Source organism: Cnephaeus nilssonii, assembly GCF_951640355.1.
Source record: "Cnephaeus nilssonii genome assembly, chromosome: 4".
Lineage (NCBI taxonomy): Eukaryota > Metazoa > Chordata > Mammalia > Chiroptera > Vespertilionidae > Cnephaeus > Cnephaeus nilssonii.
This window is the reverse complement of record NC_137075.1, coordinates 21499332-21516809: the sequence shown is the minus strand read 5'-3', so window position 1 is coordinate 21516809 and position 17478 is coordinate 21499332. Positions and strand designations below refer to the sequence as shown.

General features: G+C 38.0%; 1 protein-coding gene across 4 annotated transcripts in view; it reads right to left on the bottom strand.

Moving 5' to 3' along the window:
• RALGAPA1 (Ral GTPase activating protein catalytic subunit alpha 1) overlaps window positions 1-17478 on the bottom strand; it is a 278398-nt gene that overhangs the window by 32265 nt on the left and 228655 nt on the right. For 3 of the 4 annotated variants that reach the window (XM_079767517.1, XM_079767520.1, XM_079767518.1), the window contains exons 37-38: window positions 15723-15881; window positions 14051-14178 (exon numbers count right to left, since the gene is read on the bottom strand). In XM_079767517.1, coding sequence (XP_079623643.1) covers window positions 14051-14178; window positions 15723-15881 — 287 coding nt within the window. Of the gene's footprint in view, window positions 1-14050; window positions 14179-15722; window positions 15882-17478 lie in introns of those variants that run through there. The other variant, XM_079767519.1, reaches the window with a different exon arrangement.

Here is a 17478-nt window from a genome sequence, read left to right as displayed (position 1 = left end):
AAGTGAAATTTTACAGTGTACAATTACTTACGTGTTATCTCTACCTAAATGTGCACTAACTTAATTAAGGTTTTGTTTAAATGCTAAAATTACCAGGAGTACAAAAAAGTGATTTATTATTATGGTAAGTAGTTACAAAGTACAGCAAACTGTCATTTAAGACCATGCCATAGGATCTATGATAAACAGTATATTGGCTTAAACTAATGCACTATATGCCTCCAGGGAATGATAGGCTTAGAGACTGGACTTTAACATCAAAATCTACCCATTAATCTTGACTTAAATATAATCTATTCTGCAGTAAAAGGGAGAATGGGCATTCAATGAATTACTGTTTTTGAAATATTGCACTGGAGCCCATTTACTAAAATCATTTAAGAGGACACGAGGAGATGGAATACTAGTAAATTTTATAGACTGCTACAGATTTACAAAACGTGCACCTTATTTTCCCTCAACTTAGCAAGAGAATATCATTTAAAAATTCTATAGATTAAAGAAGTTTTCTTAAAATATCTTCCTGTAATCCTTTGAAAGAACATATTTTATAAATTATAACACTACAATATAGTTTAGTCAACTAATGTTCAATCGAAAAAAAGTATTGGCTATGGAAATATATGGTAAGGTTCAGGATCCTGGGGGCTAAAATAAGCTTTAATATTTTAAAAATATTGTAGATCATGTTTCTTTGCATCAGAATCACTAACTACATGATTAGACTGACCAGAAAAAAATGGATAGGGCAAGAATAGTGTTTATAGAAATATCATGGCATACAATGCATCAGAAAAAGACAACAACCCTCACATTTTGAAAGATATCCAAAATAAAATTAAATAAGAGATAACCATGATGACTAAAATAAATGTTACTCACTTAAATGATAAATCCAGTATTTAACCTTAAGATCTGCTAACTAGTTTATCTTTAGTGCATTATTTTAGCACTTGCAATTGTTACCCATAATATTAATTTACATGTCTATATTAATATAGCTCATATATATTCAGGTGATATTTGGGAATTCTAAAGAGCACAGTGTAAGGAAAATTAAGCCAAATTCATCTTTAACGTCACATGATATATGAAAATTGAGGTGGTTTTAACCCACTTTCCCTTATTTTCAATTTTTATAAAGATTAAAAACTAAATTTTTTTCATTTAAACACAGTTTCATAAAGCAAAACTGAGTTTTGCTCTGCTATAATCTGGTGGGCTGAAAATATCGATAATGACATGTTAACAAGGAATTACTATAAGTGGTTGCTTAAATGTATTTTTTCTTTCTTCTTGATAGTAGGTATGTGCTAAATAAAAGTCAACACTCCTATCAAGAGAGGAAGTAAATGTAGAAACATCAGTTCTGCAACAGCTATTTTTGTTCCTTCTCTTTTCTGAACAGCAATTAGTAAAGCAACCCCTTCCCCTCCTCCCTAGTGCTGTCAAGCTGTTCAGAGCAGTTTGCAACTCGACAATGGTACCATTGTGAATGCTCTCTGGGCTTCCTTCCCACAGAGAGTTAAATGGGCAGTTCCTGCTGCCCATGATTGGTGTCCAGTGAAATAATACTCAAGAGCCAGGTTTTATCAGCTTCACGCCAAAGAAGTGAAGCCAGGGAACCCAAGCCTTCATATCATGCTGGACCATATGCCAACCCTGATGGCCCCAAAGGTTTATCACTAAGAATCAGGATCCATCATGTCCCTTGTGAAATTTCACTTCACATACCTTATGTGAAATGCAAAGCTTCACTAAAAACCAAACCTTCCTTACAATTGGTAAGAACAGATGGACGGTAACAGTGGTTTGGCAAGCAAAAGTTAAGATTTAAATAGGCTGTGTTCTAGTGTTTGAGAAAAAAAGCAGAAGAAAATGGGGAGATTTGTGACCCGTAGCTTAATTTTAATTCCATTATTGAGTTATTAAAAATTCAATAGCAAAAGCCCTTATGTTTATTAAAAAGAAAAGAATGGATATGGATTAAAAACACTGCAATACCTATGTCAAACAAGGTTAAAGACTAATTTCAGCTTTACAATTCTTCATTCTTTGCTCTGAAATCCCCAAACAGCATCTCATTCTACTGCTGCTTTTATATTTAAATAATGACTAGAATAAAACTTGAACATTAAGTGGTAGGTGTGGTGAATAATAATGTGAGAATACCAAATGCACCCTCATCACTAATATCAACTTAAGGGTTTCAAGGAGAAAAAAAATACCCTTTGTTCTAGCAAAGGTGAGAAGTTGCTAAAGACAGAAGTAGAGAAACTTCAAATTTTGTTGTTTTTAGGGAACAGTTTGCCCATCACCTAATAGAGTTCTCTATCTTCTTTCTCGTGCATTAGGATATGACCCAACTGTCTAGATTGGCAAATGTGAACAATACTGTCACACTGGATTTGACAAAAGGGAAAAAATGGTGGTAGTGTTTTCATTTCCTTTGATATTTTTGTTGTGAAGCCAATGTACTATCAGAATAAGATAAAAATACTTCATTTATCCATAATGTGTAAAATTATAATAGTGCATAAAAGCACAATAATGTATAAAAGTACTTTACATGAAAAAGTGAAAAGAAGGATTGTTATGTAGGAATGAAGAGTCTATCATGAAACTTAAGAATAATGAAAATCTAAAAAAAAAAAAAAGAATAATGAAAATCTCAAACTGTCTTTTTAAATTGGCAAATATGTGTAAATTTTATCAAACATTTAGAGACCTTCTTAGTCTCATTAAGAAAAATAACACTAGCTATTATTAGCCTGGCAATTACAGTACAACTAATTATCATATAAACAGAGACTTTATTTAAATACTAATCTAATATATTTATTTTGAAAGGATTTACTAGAAAAAGAAAATACATTCAAGCTTCGTTCTGCTACTCAACAGGTAAAAATTATATAAAAGCAGAACTGTCACGGTATACACTGGCTGTTAATATTATTGGAAGTAACATTAGAAAAACCAAGTTTATGTTGGTTTTCTTTCTGCCTGACTACATTATCTGGTTTTGACCTACTTCTTGGATCTCATCTGCTACTATTCTTGCCTTTGTTGTGGAACTCCCTGAATTTCTTGACCACATCACACTTTTATCCCTCCATGTCCATTTCCTATCCTTGAAAAGCTCTTCTCTGGCCCTGTCAGAATGGCAAAATCCTATATATCTGTGAGGTAATTAGCAGAACATGCTTCCTCAGTAAAGCATTTCTAATTTCTCCTTCCCACTATCCTCTCACACTTTAATACAAAATCACCTTTACATCCTACTTTGCAATATCACTATTATTGGATCCTTCAGAGTGCACTTCAATCATTGATTCATTCATCCATCCATTCCTTCATTCACCGGGGTCTTCCTCTCTCCTAAACCAGACTGTAAGCTACTTGGTTGTATCCCTAGCTTTTCTCTCACAGTGCCTCCCATATCCTCTCTAATAAAAAGAGTAATATGCAAATTGACCATCACTCAAACACACAAGATGGCTGCCACCATGGGGTCAAAGATGGCTGCCCCCATGTGGACACAAGATAGCCACCACAAGATGGCCAGCAGGGGAGGGCAGTTGTGGGCGATCAGGCCAGCATGGGAGGGCAGTTGGGGGGAACCAGGCTGGCAGAGGAGAGAAGTTCAAGGGGGGACCAGGCCTGCAGGGGAGGCATTTGGGGGGACCAGGCCTGCAGGGGAGGGCAGTTGGGGGTGACCAGGCCAACAGGGGAGGGCAGTTAGGGGCAACCAGGCTGGCAAGGGAGGGCAGTTAGGGGTGACCAGAGGAGGGCAGTTGGGGGGGACCAAGCCTGCAGGGGAGGGCAGTTGGGGGCGACCAGTCCTGCAGGGGAGGGCAGTTGGGGACAATCGGCTGGCAGGGGAGCAGTTAGGCGTTGATCAGGCTGGCAGAGGAGTAGTTAGGGGGTGATCAGGCTGGCAGGCGGAAGTGGTTAGGGGCAATCAGGCAGGCGAGCGGTTGGGAGCCAGCAGTCCTGGATTGTGAGAGGGCAGTCGAATATCCCTTGAGGGGTTCCAGATTGGAGAGGGTGCAGGCTGGGCCGAGGGACCACCCTGCCCCCTGTGCACAAATTTCATGCACCAGGCCTCTAGTAGTAGTCAATAAATATTGGTGAATAAATGAAAGATTGAAAATTGCTTAGTAACCATTTTTTTGGTTGAAGAAATATAATCTTTAAAAAATACTTAAATTTGTCATAAGTGCACTGAATTCTTGGTAGAGAATAAAAATTTAAGTATTTCTAGAATTAATACAATCTTAATATATAAAACCCAGGGTCCGTAATGTCCAAAACAACCGAAGGCTTGACTGACTGGAAGTCAGTCCTGCAGTCAGTGCTGGGTTGCCGTGGCGACCCAGCACTGACTGCCGAGGGGGCTGTGGATCAGGCCCGGAGAGAGGCAGGGTCTGATCTGCAGCCTCCATGGCAGCTGTTGATCAGCAATTGCCTCTCTCTCTCTCTCCAGGCTTCGCCAGCAGCCGTGCCTCTGTTTCTCTCCGGGCCTCTGCGGGGGCTGCTGATCAGCCCTGCCTCTCTGATAAGGCCCTGAGATAGGCCCTGAGACACTGACTGGAATAGAAACCGACCAATCAGAATCAAATCTGGGTGAAGTGTGAGGAGCCAATGGCTGCATAGGAGGCGGAGCTTTTGACTGACTGGCATAGAAACCGACCAATCAGAACCAAATTGGCTGGCAGGGGAGGGCAATTGGGGGCAAGATCAGGCTGGCAGGGGAAGGCCATTGGGGGTGAGATCAGGCTGGCAGGTAGGGCAGTTGGGGGCAACCAGGCTGGCAGGGGAGGGCAGTTGGGGGAGAGATCAGGTTGGCAGGGGAGGGCAGTTGGGGGCAAGATCAGGCTGGCAGGGGAGGACAGTTGGGGATGATCAGGCAGGCAGAGGCAGTTGGGGGTGAGATCAGGCCAGCAGGGGAGAGCAGTTGAGGGCGAGATCAGGCTGACAGGGGAGGGCAGTTAGGGGCAATCAGGCAGAAGCAGTTAGGGGTGATCAGGCAGGCAGGCAGAGGCAGTTAGGGGCAATCAGGCAGGCAGGCAGGTGAGCGGTTAGGAGATTGTGAGAGGGATGTCCGACTGCCGGTTTTACCCCCCCCCCCCCCCCCCCCCGAATGTCCGACAGGGATCGGGCCTAAACCGGCAGTTGGACATTTCCAAAGGGGTCCCCAATTGGAGAGGGTGCAGGCTGGCTGAGGGAACGGGGCCCCCCTCCGTGCACGAATTTTGTGCAACAGGCCACTAGTGATAATAGAGATAGCAGTTAATCATGCACTGAAGTCCTTTTTGTGAGTTCCCATAGTTTAAATATAAGAAAAATAATTATTACTAACCCATATTAGTAAAACCTTCAAAGAGATCATCACTAGAGAGTATTAAGAAACAATGCTATTTTCAGACATACTGGTTTCATTTCCAAAGAATAAATTCCCTTCATTATTATTAAAAATGTATTACATAGCAGATAAATTTATATTAGTTGCTTTTGCATCTTTTTGAAAAGACACGGGCAGATTGGTTAGACCTGAACTCATATCTTTGAAGGTATGTAATAAAACTGTACTCTCCCCACCTGTCACTTACACAATGATTGTAAGGAAGCCTCTAAAATATCAGCAACCTCATCAATAGACATATATTGCCATTCCTCAAAAAGAATAGCTGAACAAATTAAAACTGATGTAGTAAAGAATATATTAGAGTCACAACAGAAGTGTTGCACATATGCAGGGCCCCTGTTTAAATAATGCTCTGTGTACATACACAGACTATAAAGGTTTGGCAGCAAAATCCAGGCCAGGGGGATGTTTAATCAAAAGTTTTTCAGCAAGAAATTCTGCAATAGCAATGCCCATGTCTTTAACACAGGAAACTTAAACACTCCCATTACAAAACAGATTGTTAGGTAAATGAGACTGTCTGCTCTTAGGTCCTACTACAATGATTAATATCAAAGGCATAAAAGCTATAAGCATTTCAGAGACCACAAAAACCTGGATCACTTAGTTCAGGAGTGGGGAACCTTTTTTCTGCCAAAGGCCATACAAAATTATCAACTTAAAAATTAGCCTGCTATATTTGGTCAAACATTTAATTAATTCACCCCTAATGCCTTGGCAGGGCCAGAACAAATGTTTCTCGGGCCTTATGCGGGCCAGATGTTCCCCACCCCTGACTTAATTGATGAGACATTTTATTGTAAAAATTGCCTTCTCTTCTTTTGAAGTATGAATGACCATAACCATAGATCTTAGGATATTTAACAAATAACCAATTTGTCCATGAAGTTTAAGACTTTCATTTAGAAAGTATGTAGAACAAATGACACTTAAAAGATACTGAGAGCTCCTAAAGATGTAGACAGTGCTAAAGTTCAGAAATAAAACTGAAGACCTCAGCAGTGCCTAGACTCCCATAGCTGCCCCCATCCCACCGTTGTTCTCCTGTGGGTACCCACCTTCCTTGTCATTCAGCAGGAAGCGTGAGCCTTCAGGACTTTAGCTATGTACTGCTTTCTTCCTGGGGAGGACACAAAACTGTACTCTCCCCATCTGTCACTGTAATAAAGTAGTCTTTTAGTATACTTAGATTTGTGTTTTAGAAGAATATTTCCAGTGTCAATGTAGAGGATAATAATAATGATGACATCATTAACAACCAGGTAGCTATCATTTTCTGAGCTCTTGCTACATGACAGACAGGCTGCTTAGTGCTTCAAGTGGATAATTTCATTTAATCCTTACAATAATCCTGAGTTTCGTAAACTTCAAACAGATTTTTAAAGAATAGACATAAAGACAGTGACACACTTAATAAGTGGTTCCAGACTCTTTAGCCCAATGCTTATTTCCCAACAAACAGCTTCCAAAATTTAAAATATAATTGATACATAAATTAAGCATACTTATCAATATTATCTTCTAAGTCAATGACCTACAAAAGACAACAGATACATAAAATTATGTAGTTTCTCAATAAACACACTTTCTTCTAACATGAAATGGCAGCAATATTGATGAGCCTTCCTAAGAGGTTTTATAATGTTCTATCATAATGAATGGCAAACTGCATTAGTGGAGCCAATCAATTACACTTCATTTCATTTTGGCTCTCATACTTTTGCAACAGGTTCTTTACATTTGAGAAGTAAAATGTAGGGATAACAAACTGTGACTAATTGAAGAATGATCATTGACTTCTGGTAATTTGTCTGATAAAGTTAAACAGAAAACCAATTCTGGCATTTAAGAAAAAGTCAAATCTAAACAGATTAGAAGAAATCAAATAATATTGGTTTGGTAGGAAAGAATAATAAACCTAGGAAGAAAGTGTTTTTTAAAGATGCCATTTAATTTTAGAACATGCCGTATATTGAATATTTCAGAATATTACATACATATATGCATATAAATAAAGCCCCAAAATGTAAATTACAAAAAATTGTAACAGACATGCTGCATTCCATCTACTCAAATCTCACCATTTCAGGCCCAGATTCTCTATACATTCTCCCCTGGAACTCCCACAGCTTTTTATATGTAAACCTATTATGACATACTGTTTCTTGTGATATGATAATGTACATATTCTCTCCCCATTAAATTATAAGCTTATTAAAGACAATGTTACCACCTAATTTGTCTTTGCATCTGTCCAAATCTTTACCACTACCATGTTAGTGATCAATAAACATATGTGAAAGAAAAAAAAGCACTGAAGTTCTGTTTCTTGACCTGGTGGCAGTTAAACTGTAATTATTCATATATAGTACATTTAGAATTAATACTTTTCTCAAATTACATTTTGCAATAAAAAAAGTTAAAAAGAAAACTTATGAAAAAAGAGGACATGTGAGATGGTTAAATTTTTTTAAATCCTCATCCAAGGATATGTTTACTGATTTTTGTTAGAGAGAAAGGGGGAGGGAGGCAGGGAGAAAGAGAGGAAGTGAGAGTGAGAATGAGAGACATCAATGTGAGAAACACCAATTGGTTTCCTCCTGCATATGCCCTGACTGTGGATTGAACACGCAACCTAGGTATGTGCCCTGACAGAAATCAAACCCACAACCTTTGGTTGTATGGGAGAATGCTATAACCAACTGAGCCACCTACCCGGGCAATATGGTTAATTTTATGTCAACTTGGCTAGGTGATGGTACTCATTTTGGTCAAACACCAGCCTAGAAACCCAATTCTGGCATTTCGGAAAAAGTAAAATCTAAACAAATTAGAAGAAATCAATCTGCTTTTAAATCAGGACTCTAAAGCAGAATACTCCCCATAATGTGGGTGAGTTTCATCCATCAGCTAAAGGCCTTACTAGTACAGATGAGGTCCCCAAGGAAGAAAGGAATTTTATGTCCAGATGCCTTCTGACCCAGACTGAAACATCAACTCTACTCAGGAATTCCTGCAGAATTCAGATTTGCTAGTCCACAATTGTATGAGCCAATTTCTTAAAATCAGTCTTTATATATGTATACACACATCATATTGATTCTGTTTTTCTAAGAACTCTAATACAACATGATTGTATGCTGTAACTTCTGAAAATTTCTATGTATAATCTTACATTAAATTTCTATGTATAATCTCTGGGTCAAAATAAATAATTGCTTTAAAATTTTTATTTAAGAAATAGAGCCCTGGCTGGGTAGCTCAGTTGGTTAGAGTGTTGTCCCAATATGCCAAGCTTACGGGTTCTATCCCTGGTCAGGGCACATAAAAGAAGCAACCAATGAATGCATAAATAAGTGGAACTAATCAATGTCTCCCCCCCCCTCCACCTCTCTCTCTCCCTCTTTTCCTCTCTCTCCCCCCCTAAAATCAATCAATAAAAAATAGCCATGATAGCTAAGATCATGAAATTAATGCTTTGAAATTATTATTTCCAATGCAAAAAAGCCAAAAAACAAAAACAAAAACAAACCAAACCAAACAACTCCCTCCAAAAACCCAAATCTCTCTCTTTCAACAGGTAACTGATAAATGATAGCTAAAATAAAATTGAAATACCCTGCAGGTCCAATGGTTACCCAGAATCTGCCTCCTCTTCCTCTCCAATGTTATACTTCAATTGTAATTACATGCTCAAACCAAGAAGCTGGGCTTGAGACAAAAAAAGTATATAGCTGACAAAGTCAGAGATAGCAAGAAAATGCTTTCCAAGTACAAGTAATGCAAGAACTGACAAGTGAAGTGAAGGAGAGATTTCAAAGCTTGAAAAACAGTCATCAATACTGACAGATTACTGTAATTCTAGCTGCTAGCAAGATCGATTTGGGCAGCATTTGACAATCAATATTGTCCTCATTTAGTGAACAACATTAGATTCATAGTTACAGAAGATACTCCAAGGATAAAATTTAAACTGTATTTAATGATCATAAATAGCACAATTTATGCTGTGGAATCTTAGTGGGTACTTTTATTGGGCATAAAATAAGTGACACAGCAGTGTAAAAATTATCAAATATAATTGAGTTTATTACATATTATTTTACCTCTTCACTTCTCTTATGAGGATTAAAGTAGTAACTCTGGTGATTTTTAAAGCCTACTTCTATCTCAATTTCTAAGGTTTATTGATCTGTTTTAGATCACATAATTTTTTTCCTTATCCAGATTTGTCAAAAAAATACATTTTAAAATTTAGTATTATATTTCTGATATATTTGTTATTTTAAATTAAAAGACATACTCATATTTCAATACCTTGAAATAAAACATCACTGTAATTTATTATGTAAAATTTCACTTAAAATCAAGTAATTCACCTGTATGAAGTCTTTCCTCCCAATGTTTAGAATTAATATAGAACTTTGTGAATCTTTGTCAAACATGACTATATGTTCTTCAGATTAGCAAAGGCTAGTAGTATCTCTGCTATATACTTTAATAGTATGGGAAAATAATTTCCATAAAGCTTCTAAATTCAAGCTTCCAAGTCAAGAAAAATTTGATCTCTCTTATTTAATGTTTTTACTCTGAGTGTTCAAGAATTGATTTTGCTGATAGAAATTGCTCATATTTGCTGTGTAAATAAAGTGTTCATGTTTACTGTTTTCATCTGAAATTATCTCTCTTCATCTTAGATTTTTCTCCAATGTGATATCCATTAACGTCTCAGCAAGATTTAACTATTACAAACTTCACGAAGCAGACTTGAAAATCCAATCCAATCCAATCAATTAACCTACCAACCAAGCAAACACAAAAACCCAATTAGGCAATTCTATGGTGTTGGGAAGAGTTGTTTTATATTGACTGTAATCTTTACACATAACAGAATTAATCATTGCACAAAACTATGTACCTTATTTTATTTACTAAGTACATCCAAATTCATTATCTCATTTAATCTTCACAACAATTCTGAGATGGGTATTAGCATGTTTTTTACAGATGAAAAAAGTGAGGTTTAGAGAGTCTGTGACTTGGCCAAGGTCATAAAGCAGAGCTTGAATTAAAAGCCATGTTTTCTAATTGCAAATCTAGTTACCATACCTCTAGTGTAATGTGCAAATCTGAAATAGCTCTCAAGAGTATGAACTTAGATGCAGGAAAAAGAAATTAAGCCATATCCCCAACACTTTTAATTTTGCATTTAAAACTACTTTGTAAAGTGTGCATATTAAATGTTATTTGTACCTTGGGCCAGAAATAGTTTGTGTCTGCCCAATAAACCCATTTCCTGCTATATAATACAAGAGGCAAACAGAGTTTGTATTATAATCTAATCTCTCTCTTACCACTTCCCCAAAAGATTTCAGGCATTCTTTCAACTATCTTTTTAAAAAATATGTTTTTATTGAGTTTAGAGAGAGGAAGGGAGATGGGGAGAGAGAAACACTGATGTGGAAAAGAAACATCGATTGGCTGTCTCCTGCAAGCCCCCTATTGGGGATTGAGCCCACAACCCAGGCAGGTGCACTGAAAGGGAATACATCTGGGGACTTCTCAGTAAATGGGATGATGTTCAACCAACTGAGCCACATAGATCAGGGCTCAACTGTCCTATCTAATAAAAGAGCAATATGCAAATTAACCATCACCCCGCTACACCCACCAGCCACGCCCACCAGCCAATCAGGAGCAAATATGCAAATAAACCCAACCAAGATGGCTATGGCCACAGAGAGCAGGAAGGAGGCTTGGGTTTCCCCGGCAATGGAGGAAGCCAAGCTTTCCACCTGCCCTTGCCGGCCTAGGCCTCCACTCAAGGCTTAAAAGTTTCAATGATAGAAGATACATAAATCCAAACAGAAATGGTGGCAGCCATGGAGCTGGAGAGAGCAGGAGGCTAGTGTTGCCCCCGGCAAAGCCAGCCAAGCTTTCTGCACACCCTGGCTGGCCCAGGCCTTGGCTTAAGGCTACAAAGTTTCAATTATAGAAGATACATAAATCCCAATAGAAATGGGTGCCGCCACAGAGCAAGCAGAAGGCTTGGCTCCACTCCAGGCTACAGTTTCAATTATAGAAGATAAATAAACCCCAGATACCAGGGCCTCCACTTGGGTCGCCAGGGGGCATGGCCGGCCTGCAAACCACCACAGGCCCCTCACCCAGGCTGTCCCACGCTCCAAGGGAACCTCCACCCTGATCTGGGACATCCTTCAGGGCAAACCAGCTGGCCCCTACCCGTGCACCAGGCCTCTATCCAATCTAATAAAAGAGTAATATGCAGATTGACCATCACTCCAACACACAAGATGGCTGCCCCCATGTGGACACAAGATGGCTGCCAAAAGATGGCCAGCAGGGGAGAGCAGTTGGGACGGACCAGGCCTGCAAGGGAGGGCAGTTGGGGGTGATCAAGCCTGCAGGGGAGGGCAGTTGGGGGGTACCAGGCCTGCAGGGGAGAGCAGTAAGGGGTGACCAGGCCTTCAGGGGAGGGCAGTTAGGGGCAAACAGGCTGGCAGGGGAGCAGTTAGGCATCAATCAGGCTGGCAGGGGAGTGGTTAGGGGGATCAGGCTGGCAGGCAGAAGCAGTTAGGGGCAATCAGGAAGGCAGGCAGGTGAGCAGTTGGGAGCCAGCAGTCCTGGATTGTGAGAGGGTGGGATCGGGCCTAAACAGGCAGTCGGACATCCCTCAAGGGGCCCCAGATTGGAGAGGGTGCAGGCTGGGCTGAGGGACACCCCCTCGCCCCCGTGCACAAATTTCGTGCACTGGGCCTCTAGTGTTTTAAATAAAACGGTAGAGGACACTAACCTCAGGATGAACATCAGAATCAGGCAGACTATAAAGAAGCAAAGGTCAGAAAGAAGACAACCTCAATGGACCTGACAATGTGGAGAAAATTAGTTAATGGGTAATAATCTGTATATTCCTTGTAAGATTAATTACTTTTGTAGAGCTATGCCGGGAATAATAAACCAAATCCTTATATTTCACTACAATGACCACTTAAAATCTGAGTTTTCAACTTAAAGTGAAGCTCTAACTGCCATAAATAAGAAATGCTATATAAATGTCATTAAGATTAATCAATGTAACATGCCATGATCCACCTATAATTCCATTTCATGGTGTCAGAATACATGAGAAATTACATAAAAATCAGGTCATGTAAGCCAATTTTCATCAAAAGAAGAAAATACATGCGGCAGACTTATAATAAATCCATTTCATATGGAAAAAAACATAGTATATATATTTTTAATTCTCACCCGAGGATATTTTTCTAGTGATTTTTAGAGAGAGTGGAAGAGAGAGGGAAAGATAGAGAGAAATATTGATGTGAGGGAAACACATCATTAGTGGCCTCCTGCACAAGCCCTGACCAGGGTCCCAAACAGAGCCCAGGCCGGGTAGGAGCCTGCAACTGAGGTACGTGCCCTTGACCAGAATTGAACCCTGGACCCTTTGGTCCGCAGGCCAATGCTCTATCCACTGAGCCAAACTGGCTAGGGCTAGAATATTTTTAAAAACCTTCCCTATAAAGCTTAAATCCATAATCCTATATAATAAAAGGGTAATATGCAAATTGTCCCCTTGACTGGGAGTTCGACTAGTGCTTTGAGCGGGGGGCGGGGCTGGCCCACCAACCGCACACGCCCTCTCCCCCCAGCTGGCCCAGCCTGATCAGCCCCTGATCGAGGTGGGCCGGCCAGAACCCACCCATGCACGAATTCGTGCACCGGGCCTCTAGTTTATTATATAAAAAGAAATAAAATGCTTTTAACCATATAGGAAAAGTAAAAGAAAACATAAACCTATTTTACAAAGGAATATCAAAAAACAATTTAAAATTTAAAACCATATGCAAATCGTGTCCCAGGCATTGTTCTAAGAGCTTTATACACATTGCTTCACTGAGATCTCATAATACCATGAGCTACATATTATTGTTCTCATTTTATATTCATGAAAAATTAAGGCTGAGAGAGATTAAATAACTTGTCCAAGACTAGCTATATAGCATTTGAGGCCAGGCAATCTGGCTCCGGTAATCATATTCTTAAACATTCAATTTCCTTGCAAACTTCCATGTCTCTCTGTTGTTCCCTCTGCTTCTGGAATGCTCTTAATCTCACCCACCCAAAAAACTCAATCATCCTTCAAAATTGGTTCAATCCTCATATTTCTCAGAAATGTTTCCTGATATCACAACCCCTTTCAGCTATATAAGAGGCCCCTTGTTATGACACTTCCAGAATATGCTGCATAGCTACTATAGCACATGTAAGCACATATACTAAAAATAGTATATTTCTTTAATTAGATTGAGTACTCTCCGATGACTGTTTTGGTTATTTCTGCACATCCAGAGTAGTAGAGTGCCTAGCACATAATGGGGCTCTAATTAATTAACCAAAAGGTAATTAAGCACTGATTTAAAAGTATATAAAAGAAATTATATCATTCAACTATTATAAGTGCTCAAATTCAAATACTGGGGAGGAACTCCATCACATATAGATCAATTAACCGAAATTCAAAGGTCTTAACAACAGAAAAACATTTACCTTGGAAAGTAGACAAATATTAGAATAGAAACCATATATTAAAAAGGATACAAGTTTTGATACAGTGGAATCAGTGATTTCAGAGCACGGCTTGCATTTATAGCTGTGGCTCGAACCATAATGGGTAGGACCTTTCCATTCACAATAGCACCATCAAAAAGTGGGCCAAAGAAGGGAACCTAATTGAAAAATTAGAACATAATTTTATACTAAAATTGAAGGTTTATATAAGAACAATCAAGACATGGCATACAAAAATGTTTCTGCTTTCCCTTTAGTTCTTTCTTCAGTAGAAATACTATTCAAATTCAATTATTTTCCATGATGGGTCATTCACACTAGAACAATAAACAAAAAATGCAAAAAGTCTACAGGGTTTCATTCAAAAGAACTGTGTACTTCATGTAACAGACTAAAAAACTTATATTCCCTGCCAACTTTCAAATTTTTGTAGCCTCAATTGTACCAAAAAATTCAACACTGGAAATAAATTCTTCTTCCTCCATTGAGTAAACACAGGCAAGATATACATTCTTATAGGTAGCAAGTTAGTTTTTTAAAAATTATTTTTGTGTGATACCCAGCTTTATTACAAAACCTGAAACATTTCTATTACATCATTTATTAGAAAAATCTAATAAAAATCTAATAATTTTCATTTTTATCATATGACTGACAATTTCAAGTTATTCTATTTGACTATGGTTGGTACAAATGGCAGCAGAAGGCAAGCATATGAGCTGTGAATAATATAGTATTTTAAGCTTATGGCCACATATTGTCTCTGCTGCATATTATTTTTCAAATAAAAAAAACCCCATTAAAATGTAAAAAAAACATTCTTAGCTTGTGGGTTATACAAAAATAGAAAGTGGGCCATAGTTTGCTGACCTCTAGTTTAGATGAACCCTAAAATAAAATCTGGCCATAAGCTTAAATTCACACATAGGGAACTTAATTAAAGGAATTCTTAAGATTCATGATCAACTGTCAAAAAGTAAGTTTTCTATAAACAAAAGTATTCAATTAAAAAAGTAAGAAACATGAAAATACTACCAAATATTTATTATTTTGAAGGCAAATACTTACACAGGTATGTTTCAATCCCACAATATAACACATCCAACTAGAACTACTTATTTGGCTTTAAAACACACACACACACTTTTTAGAACTTGAACTTATTAAGTGACTTAGGTAAATAATCACATAATCTTAATAAGATGTATCAACTAAAAATACAGGAATCATATGTTCTTATTATAAAGGAAATTATTACTTCTTACTGTGTCTTTTAGGAAATAGTAATCATCCTATATAATAAAGAGCTAATATGCTAATTAGACCAAACAGCAGAACAACCATCCAGACGACCTTCCAGATGAAGCCGCGGCTGCAAGGGCCGAGCCCCTTGCACGAATTTTGTGCATCAGGCCTCTAGTTCTTCCAATAAAAGGTAAGCCCTTTTGTGAGCTTAGCATAAAAGAACTTTCCACTCTGGTAATATCAAGCTTTCTTCCTTTTGAACATAGTTTCTTGCTACTTTTCCTGTTTAGCTCCTTCTGAACCAGATTAAGACAATTCACATAGCTACCAGAGTTTGTCTTATTTCCCACCATTTTCACAACTTGATGTATAGTGTAATCCTTCTGAAAGAAGACAAGAAACAAAGCCATACAGAACTTAAAATATATTACTAAAATGTAAGATAAGAAGTTCTTACCTCTGGTTTTTTCATGATCTGAATACTGAACATGTGATTTTTCATTGGATATATTACAATAAGGACATCACCAAATTCTGTAGGAATAATTCCTCTTCTGTAGTCTCGAGTATGCTCTGACCAAACAATGTGTACTTCATCATTTCCTAAATGTCTCAACTGGAAAACCAAGAAAATAGTTCAGAGTGCTTTAGAAAAGCCCTGTATTTATATAACTACTGTTAACATACTATAAAAAGATTAAAAGGTAAATAAATAAAAAAATCATATTTAAAAATTTTCATTTGACCATTTTTTTACAATACATGAAACACAAACATTCAAAAACATCAAGTGACTCTACAGAAGAGTAGATAGTTTTTTTAAAAATATGTTTTATTGATTTTTAACAGAGAGGAAGGGAGAGGGATAGAGAGTTAGAAACATCAATGAGAGAAAAACATTGATCAGCTGCCTACTGTACACCCCCCACTGGGGATGTGACAGCAATCAAGGTACATGCCCTTGACTGGAATTGAACCTGGGACCCCTCAGTCCGCAGGCTGACGCTCTATCCACTTAGCCAAACCAGCCAGGGCAAGACCAGATAGTTTTTAATGGCCTATAGTTAATGGGAAACAGAGAACTTAGATAAAAAAGATTCACATACATCCCAAATACTCTCCTTAACTTGCAATTGCACCAATTCTCCACTACCAAACTTTTTAAATGATTGTTTTTAAAAGGTGATTGATTTAGCCCAGCTGGCCTGGCTCAGTGGTTGAGCGTCAACCTACGAACCAGGTCACGGTTCCAGTCCTATTCTGGGCACATGTATGGGTTGCAGACTCATTCCCCAGTAGGGGGGGGTGCAGGTGGCAGCTGATCAATGATTCTCTCATTGATGTTTTTATGGCTCTCTCTCCTTCTCCCTTTCTCTCTGAAATCAATATAAAATAAAAAGTGACTAAGATTCCTTTTGTTTTTCTGATCACTCTCTGGTAGTGCTAATGAGCAGTGAACTGGTCTAAAAGAGGTAATAGGAAGAGAAGTAAAAGAAATAGATCATTCATAAATTGGGTAATCACCTATTGAGAAAGTTGACTATATTTGGTTTAACAAATTTATTTCCAGGTTTTCTTTGTCTATGAAACTATGCCTATGAAATTCATCCAAATAGACTTCTTTAGAGTTGCTAGACTCTCAATATGTTATTTAAATATTTGTGGTGCTTACTAAGATGTTTTTGGCAATCAGAGAGAGATCATATTGTGATTAAAATTATAAAAAGCACAGTACCCCAAAGTTGAATTTCTGTAAGTTATTAGAAAAATGAACCTAATACCCATTAGTCTTGCATGTTCTTCATAGAGATTACTGTATGGACATGCATTTTAAGACAAATTTTGGTTATCTTAGCACGTTTATTGATTCTGCCATTGCAAACATTTGAGTCCATTTTTGAGTCACATCTCACATGAACCTTCCTATTACTTTCAGATAAGTGGACATACCATAGTTGGGAAAGTCTGAAAGCAAAAACTAGAATAAGTGTCATTAGTATTTTTATTTTTAGTATGAGCTATTTCTATTTCTGAAATATGCTTTTTTTTTTGGCTTAAACACCACAGGGTGGAAAGAGTTAAATGTGTAATTTAAAGAAAGGAGTTAAGTCCAGTTAATGAAAGGCTCTCTGGAGTTCTTAACCTAGGTTCAAAGGCTCCGTGAATATTTGAAAGTTATCTGTAAAATTTTATATATTTTTCTGAGTAGAAAG